The sequence below is a fragment of the Orycteropus afer genome, unplaced genomic scaffold (genome assembly GCF_000298275.1).
Source record: "Orycteropus afer afer isolate SDZICR_OR568_19922 unplaced genomic scaffold, OryAfe1.0 scaffold00524, whole genome shotgun sequence".
NCBI lineage: Eukaryota > Metazoa > Chordata > Mammalia > Tubulidentata > Orycteropodidae > Orycteropus > Orycteropus afer.
In genome coordinates, this window is record NW_006922111.1 from 1,542,689 (window position 1) to 1,550,849 (window position 8,161).

General features: G+C 63.5%; 1 protein-coding gene across 1 annotated transcript in view; it reads right to left on the reverse strand.

The window, feature by feature from the left end:
• Positions 1 to 490: 490 nt before the first annotated feature.
• CELSR1 (cadherin EGF LAG seven-pass G-type receptor 1) overlaps positions 491 to 8,161 on the reverse strand; it is a 72,856-nt gene continuing 65,185 nt past the window's right edge. The window contains exons 23-33 of the mRNA XM_042782933.1: positions 6,506 to 6,618; positions 6,018 to 6,097; positions 5,537 to 5,663; positions 4,814 to 4,939; positions 4,435 to 4,529; positions 4,087 to 4,190; positions 3,370 to 3,537; positions 2,788 to 2,964; positions 2,308 to 2,578; positions 1,294 to 1,524; positions 491 to 635 (exon numbers count right to left, since the gene is read on the reverse strand). Of these exons, the coding sequence (XP_042638867.1) occupies positions 491 to 635; positions 1,294 to 1,524; positions 2,308 to 2,578; positions 2,788 to 2,964; positions 3,370 to 3,537; positions 4,087 to 4,190; positions 4,435 to 4,529; positions 4,814 to 4,939; positions 5,537 to 5,663; positions 6,018 to 6,097; positions 6,506 to 6,618 (1,637 nt within the window). The remainder of the gene's footprint in view (positions 636 to 1,293; positions 1,525 to 2,307; positions 2,579 to 2,787; positions 2,965 to 3,369; positions 3,538 to 4,086; positions 4,191 to 4,434; positions 4,530 to 4,813; positions 4,940 to 5,536; positions 5,664 to 6,017; positions 6,098 to 6,505; positions 6,619 to 8,161) is intronic.

An 8,161-nucleotide genomic window follows, 5' to 3' on the forward strand; every position in this document is an offset into this window, starting at 1 on the left:
CCGAGGAGCAAGGTGGACGTCCGCCCGGTGCTGCCTGGGCGCGAGGCCAGTGTCCCCCAGGGGTTCTGCCAACACGCTGTCAACGGCGCCCCCAGTGCCAGGCGGTCGGGGGAGAAACCAGCAGAGCCCAGGTACAAAGTCAGACATCTTAATTTATTGTCGACTTCTCAATTCCAGTGTTCTGAACAGTAATAAATACACATTTGTTAAAAAAAACCCTCCAGTGTCTAATCTCTCTCATAGAATTTTACATCATAAAAATACGTTTAAAATCTTTCTGTCTTAATAAAACCGACCCTTGTTTTTTGGTAACAGTTCTGATCCAGTGACACCCTAACTATACCTCAGGGGGCACAGGCTGGTTCCGGACCCATCAGAGGCCCTACTGAGGCTCAGAGAGCTACACTCAGGGAGACCCTGTGTTTACCCCACAAGCGTCTCGTCAGTGGTCGACCCCGACGGGCCAGCACCATAAAGGCACATGTATGGTTCAGGACGAGGCCCTCAGGTCGCGTTTCATCCGTGTCGAGGGGCAGCCCGTCTTCGGATCTGCTTGCGTTTCCACCAGGACGGAACGTGAGATGCCCGTGCCCGACTGCACGTTGCTCGTTCCGTGAGCTCCTTGATCAGGGCACCTTTGAGGAACAAGACATGTCCGAACGGCCCAGGCCCCGTGCCACAGCCCGTGGGCCACGAAGTGGGGTGCCCCCAGTGGACGGTCCCAGCTGGTCCTCGCTGTGAGTTGCCAGGACAGTTTGGTGACCACTGAAAAGCCTGGTTCTGGCTTTCTCCCACCGCACAACTGGCCATTTGAAGCAAAAGGAAGGAAGTGGTCAGACCCCGGGGTGGGCCTCCAGTCTGCGTGGAGGTCCCCGGAGCCTAGGAGAGCCGGGCAGCTGGCAGGAAGAACTGTGACACCAGGGAGACCTCAGGCCTCCGAGTCAGGAACACACGGCAGGAGCAGATGAGAAAGGAATGCCAGCTCCCGGGACACCCACCGGGCAGGGCGGCCCTGCAGGGAGGGCCTGCGTGTGCGTCACGGAATCCCCAGCTCCTCAGAGCCTGCCCGGTCCCAGGGGCCGTCCACAGCCCCCAGGGGCAGCGGGGAGCCAGGAGCTTACGCACAGACAACCCACGAGCCCTGAATCCTGGCGGCTCCTCAGCCACCGAGTCGGTGACCCCAGTGGACCCCACGCCTCTGGTTTGCTGGGATGCTCACGGTCACGTCCCATTGTACAGTCTTTCTCCCATAAAAGCAGTGACCCACAACCTCTCCGTGTCAACAGTCGGTACAAGCGTAAAACGGTCTTTGCCTTCTCAGCATCCAGCACGAATCCAAAAGCATCCACGCCTTCCCCCGTCATGGCAGGTGCCTCAGGCAGGTGGTGCCTCGGCAGAGGGCGGGTGCGGCTGCCGCCGAGGGGCTGGGCGCCCACGTGGGTGCGTGGACCCTGTCCTCCTCTGCCCCGTGCCCCTGAGCCCCAGCAGGCATCGGCCTGGTGACGGCCCTGCTGTGAGCTGCTCCTGCAGGGCCAGCAGCGTGGCAGCCCGTTAGGGGACACCGCTCCCTGTGCCTGTGGCCTTTGGCACTCGTCACGGGGTCTGATGGGCCCAAGCCCCTGGGGAGGTGGAGGGCCCTGGGGCTGCCACTAGGGGGCCCACCTCACTGGAAGGGCAGTGCCCTGGGCTCCAGGCGGGAGACGAGCTGCACAGAAGCCCACGTGGAGGGACGGACTTGCCTCACTGTTTCCTGATGATTCAAATTGAAGTTTCGTTACTGCCTCTGTTTGCGGGAAGAAGCCGGGAGGTGACGGGGGGTCAGTGAGGAGTGACAGATGCCCGTCCAGCCATGGGGGATGCCTGGGCTCCACAGAAGGCAGGGGCAGAGTGAGTGACCCCACTGAGGCTGGTGAGTCGCGGCCAGGGTGATGTGCCCTCCACCTGCGGCCTCACGGAGCACGGAGCTTGCAAACCAAACTCCCTCTCTGCCTGGCTCTTGGGGGCTGCCCCGAAGGCCTGGCCCGTTTGCTCTCAGGGGCATGAGCCAGGAGGGGCGGGGAGAGGTCACAGGGCCAGTCTTGGCCCATCTCTCCCCCTGCAGCTGGGGCTCAGAGCCCCAGTCTCCTCACCTGTCACACAGGGTGGGAGTGACCTGAAGGCATTGATGGCACAGACAAAGCACCCAGCATGGGGCCGCGTGGTCCCAGCCTTGGGTCTCGGGGACTCCAGAGGTCTGGCTACCGCATCCCCCCTCAGGATTTGTCTCATGTGAACTGAGCTGAAACCCTCCCCTCGCCGGGCACTCACTCGGAGTCGGCACCGGTGGCCTGGGCGCTCCCGGCCCGAACATGCATGGCCACCCCGTTGAGGTGCTCACGCACTGGCTCTCGGGGCAGCGGGCTCTTGACTGTAACTCCGCAGTCTGCAGGGACGCGTGGCCCCCCATCGCTGGAGCCCAGGGAGGATGTCCGTGAGGAGCCGGCGCTCTGGTCCCCGTCGGCCAGCTTCTCCCGCAGCCGGGCCTTCAGGGACCTCTCGGTCAGTGGGGGCGGGTAGGTGACCTTCTTCTTCAAGATGCCTGGCCAGGGGAGACAGTGGTCACTTCCAGGCCAAAGCAAAGGGAGGGACCAGCGTGGAGACTGGTGGGCCCAGCAGGTCTAAGCCTGGCTTTGGCCCTGGCTCCCCACTCCCATCCCCACGGTTCTCAGACCCGGTGGCGCCCAGTATATGAGGCCCTCAGGTCCCCTCTCAGGATGAGGAACCGCCCCTCAGGCCCCAGCCCCTCACCTTTCCTCTGCTCCGGGGGCGGGTTGGGCAGTGGGCCCACCAGCTGCTCCGGGTGCAGCTCCACGCTGACCTTGGTCTCCACCCTCAGGCGGGGCTTCTCGGCCGGCTCCTCCCCGTCGCTCCCCGCCAGGCTCCCATCCGGCCAGTTGGCCTCGATGTGGTTGGCCTCCGCGTCCACTGTGGCACAGGGCCCGGCCACTGCTTACTGCTCTGCCCCCAAAGGCCCGGGCCTTCCCTCCCCAGGCTGTGACGTGGACCCTCTGGGGCCTCCAGGCCTGGTGGGGCTGCCCTACGGGGCAGAATCTCAGGCCTGGGAGGGAGGGTCCTGACTGTGGGGGCCTGTGGCTGTGACCCCCCCCGCACCCCAACATCAGGAGCCTCATGAGGGTTCCCGGAGGGGCCAGCTTTGCCTGCCATCCCTTGTCCCGGCAGCAAAGACCCACGGAGAACAAAACTCCCCCCCTGCTGTGCTCTGTGGGCAGCGTGAGGGGGCGAGTCCTCGCAGCTCTGCCAGGTGCACTGTGGGCCAGGGAGGCTGAGTGAGGCTGGGTCCCCTCGCAGCCTGTGTGCCTGCCCGCTCACCTTTGGGGGTGCTGTGGACAGGGCCACGGGTGTGGACCTGGGGTGTGGCGGGGTCCCACTGCTGCTCGGGGTCCATGCCCTCGTCCTCACTGTCCGAGGAGTGGGAGGAGGCGTAGGAGCTGCTTTGCTCGTCCAGGGAGAGCTCGCTGTCTGAGTCCGAGTCTCGGCCTGTGGCAGACGGGGAGAGCAGGGGCTCAGGCCCAGGGTCCCCACCATGTCTGGAGGAAGCCACTGGGAGATCCCGCTGGCCCTCTGTGACAGATTGAATTGTGTCCCCCAAAGCATTGTGAATTGTAACCCTCATATTCGTGGATGGGCTCCCACTTGGGAATTCGGCCCTTTGTGTATTATTGAGGCCTGTGGTGCAGGGTGGGTCCTAACCCTTATCACCTCTGAGGTACAAGGAGCAGCATAGACACGGGGACAAGCACGTGGAGGAGGGGCGTGGTAACTGACGGGGATGGAGGCGCGTGTATCTACAGGTCAAGGGGCGCCGGCAGCTCCCAGCAGTGGAACAGACAAGGCAGGACCGCCCCTGGAGCTGTGTTCTGAATCTGGACGTCTGCCTTCCTGAACTGGAGACGGTGATGTTTAAGCCCCACTGTGCTACTTCTGTTACCAGGAGACAGATGCCCGCTGAGAGTGACTGTGGCCACTGACAGTTCTCTAAGGGGTGGGGGGACACCAGGGTGCAGGAGCCCCTCCAGGGAGCCATACCGTGGGTCTTCTTGGTGGTCCCATGGGCAAAGGGTACGTCAGGCTGCCCGTGGCCGCCCCGCACTGGGCCTGAGGACACACCGGCCTTCTGGACACCTTCACCCCTGGGGAAGATGGGGGTTCAGCATCGCCACCCGGAAGGATGGACGATGCCGCCAGCCAGCAGTCCTGAGGACCTTCCACATGGGTCGGGGGGCAAGACCCTTGGGGCTCAGGAAGGTTCTCTGGCAGTGCCCCATCTGTTCTGACAGCAAGGGTACCGGCAAGAGCGGGGACATGCTCATGGGGCCTGCACCTTGAGCCTCCCCATGGTCAGGCAGATGCCCTGCCCCCCGGAAGATGGCTGACCTTAGGGTGCTGTCCAGCGAGGCCGTGGACTCGCCCAAGGCTGTGCGGTACATGTTGGGCTCTTCGTTGTATGTGTTGTTGCAGTTGAGGGAACGCTGGGGAGGGAGGGCTGGTTACCGGCTGAGTCCAGCCATCAGTGCGGCCTTGGCAGCCCACTGACTGCAGCAGACGAGGTCCACCCCCAGGCCACCCCGTCCCTGGCCGCCCACCCGCCCAGCCTGGGGGAGGCTGGCCTCACGCCTCACAGCCGCTGTTTCCAGCTCAGAGGCCTGGCCTGGCAGCTCCAGGGCCCTGGAATAGCCCACGTTGAGGGGCACTACTGGCCGACCGCCCTCAGAGGGGAGACCCAGGCCTCTGGCCCTGCAGGCGGCGCCCCTACCGTCAGCAGTGTGGCCCTCGTGGCGGCCGAGTCGTCCGGGTGCGGCTTCTTGCCGGCGAGCACCCCCTTTAGGTGCTTGCGGACTTCCCTGTTGAATACGCAGTGGAACGAGAGGACGAAGAGACCCTGGGGGCAGGAGGGGCTGTCAGGAGAGATGTGCGGCCCCGGGACGGACACCCCGGGGGGACATGTGGCCGGGTGGCCCCAAGGAAGCCAGAACACAGCCCCCCAACACGTGGAGTGGATGTGAGTGCCCCTGAGACACCGAGGGGTTTCCTTTAGCCAGGGGCTGGGGCAGGGGCGGCCAGAGTCCGGGGGCACAGCCTCCTGAAAACCCCGTACACAGGCCTCCAGCCGTCAACGCCTGGCAGCCCTCAGGCTGGGTGCGAACACCTGATACAGCACCCAGGGACAGAGGAACGTCCTCAGACACGGCAGGGAGGAGGACCAGTCCCCCACTGACTGAGCAAGGGCGGCCCTGACCAGCCCGGGGTGGGGGTGGGGACGTGTTCAAGTCTGGGGTCCTGGGAGGCTGTGCTCATTGCTGTCTGGGAACAGGCGTCCTGTGGGTGGAGGCTGGGGGGGCCTCTGCCATCACACGTCGGGCCCCTGGGACGCAGGCGCAGTGCAGCCCACAGGTCCTGGGTGGTGAGGACACAGACCCTGGAGCCCTGGGCCCTGGGGCCGCGGCGCACAGTGCAGATGGCTCTGCCTCGCACCTACCTGTAAGCCGCTGAAGACGGCGAAGAGGTAGTGGAAGGCCAGCGAGTCGTGGTTGACGGCCAGCAGCCCCAGCAGCCAGGTGGCCCCAACGAGCAGCAGCAGCAGGAAGGCCGTCCTTAGCAGGGAGCTGGGGGCGGGGCGTGACTCAGTGCCCTCCTCCCGCCCCTGCTCCCCTCACCCCGGGTTTCCCCATCTGCAAGAGGGGTGACCATGCCACACCCTCATGGGCTCGTCGAGGGGACCAAATGCTAATGAGCATCGGGTGCCTGGACAAGGGCCTGGGCCCCGGGAACCACCCAGCAGGTCAGGGTGGGGTGAGGACAGTGGAGGGCTGGTGGGTCCTGGTGGGAGGGCCGAGAGGCCTGCTCCTGGGGCAGGGGCTTGGCTGGGCCCTCCTCTCTCCCTCTGTCCCAAGGCCATGCGGGGTCTCGGGCCAGGCCCTGCACCGCCCGCCCCAGCGGCCCGGCTTGGCCCCACTCACATGACCCCTTTCCTCTCATAGTAATGGCGCTTTCTTTGGCAGGAAACCTTGGCAGACAGGACAAAAATGACTGTGTTGATCTGGAAAGAGAAAGTCAGGTGGGACCCCGTCTTGTTGAGTGGAGCCTTCAGCCAAGCGCTCCGAGGGTTCTCCCTGCCGCGCCCTGAGGGAAGTCCTCGGGGTCCCCAGGCCTTCCTGCCCCCAGGCTTCCCTGGCAGGTCGCCCACAGCCCCACTCTGCCTGCGGTCATGCCCAGCCCGGGGACAGGGACTGCTCGGGGTGGACGGGAAATGAAGAAAAACCTGGAGTCAAGGGTCTGAAGATGAGGCCAGGGACCGACCTGGCGGCTTCAGTGACCATGACAACCAGGCCGGCCCTTTCCTGCCCAGGCCCAGGATGGCCCGAAGAGCCCATGACAGTGGCCAGCTGGTGTCCCCAAGAGGCCCTGGGTTCCCATGTCCCCAAGCTGCGGGGACCCCGGCACTCACAACTATCACAGCCCCGATGGGCCCAGCAAAGCTCCAGATGAGTGTGTCACGCAGGGACAGCCAGCAGAAGTCGGGGTTCCCGTAGCCCTGGGGGTCCAGGCCCACTGCCAGCCCTGGAAACAGCAGGGACAAAATAAGGCCGAGGGGTCCATGAGGCCTCCTGACTATGTGGGCCCAGGCAGGCTGGCACGAGGTGTCGCCGGGGCCCTCCGACCACGTGGGCCAGGGTGGGTGGGCAGGCACAAGGGGTCCGTGAGCTGTGCTGCTGAGGAGACCAGGGGAACCAGAGACACTGGGTGGGGCTGTGAGGGCACAAGTGGCAGGAAGCTCTCTGCGCCATGCAGGCCAGACACAGGGACCGGGTGGGGGTGGGACAGAGGACTGGCCCGTGAACTGGGGGCCATGTGTGAGAGGATGTGTGCACACACTCAAACACGCGCTCTCATGTACTCAGCCACACACGTCATACCCACTCACCCCCACACGTCACAGCCACACACCCCTCCCATATCACACCCACATACACACACACCTACTGATCAGACACACGTGCTCACATGCACTCACCCCCACACATCACTCCCACACTCACACATGATCACAGACATGCACACATGCTCACACATACTCACCCATACACGTCGTCCCCCCACATTCACACATAATGATCACACACACATGCACAGAGGCTCACATGTACTGAGCCATACATGTCATCCCCCCACTCACACGGTCACACACACATGCTCACATGTACTCACCCACACACATCATAGCCCCACACACATTCGCACATAATGACCACAGACATGCACACATGTTCACATGAACTCATCCATATATCACCCCCACACACGTAATGATCACAGATACATTCACACGCACTTACCCACATCACACCCACCTACACATTCACACATGATCACAGACATGCACATGTGTACACACACACTCACCCACATATGCTCACATGTACTCACCCCCACATAATACCCAGACACACACATGCTTACTGACATGTATGTTCACACACAGAGACGTACACTCTTGCACACAGATACATACTCATACATGCTCACACAGACACACCAGCCCCGTGGTTAGAAAGTGTGTGTAAACAGCAACATGCACCACTGGGGTCTTCCAGGTCATTGGCCCAGGCGGGCACAGCCATCGCCAGGTGAAGCTGGGGTGCCCTCCTCTACACCCACCGTTTAAGGAGGGAAACACAGTGCCACCTGCCCTCCCCCGCCCCTGGGCTCCGGCCGAGTGGGGATTCTTCCTGGCCACTCTCCTTGTTCAAATCTGAAGGTGGCCATCTCCCTGCTGCCGCTGTCCCACGGCCTAAGCAGAGGCCAGGGTGGCCCTCAAGGTCCTGCATGGACCCACCTCGCAGCCTCTGCACCCCCAGGCTGTGTGCACCCCCAGCCCCCATCAAGTCAGGCCTAGGCCAAGACGCTTCCTCCGGCCTCCCCAGTCCCAGGGGGCCATTACTCCCAGAGCTCCCGGGCCCGCCCTCAGTGCGAGTCTCGGGGATAAACCTCGACTCGGGTGTTGTCTCCTGGTGCCTCGTGAGGACAGAGGCCCTGCCTGCCCTGCCTGGCATCAGAGAAGCCTTTGGGGGTGACCAGCTGAACAGGTGGGGCCTGGTGGGGT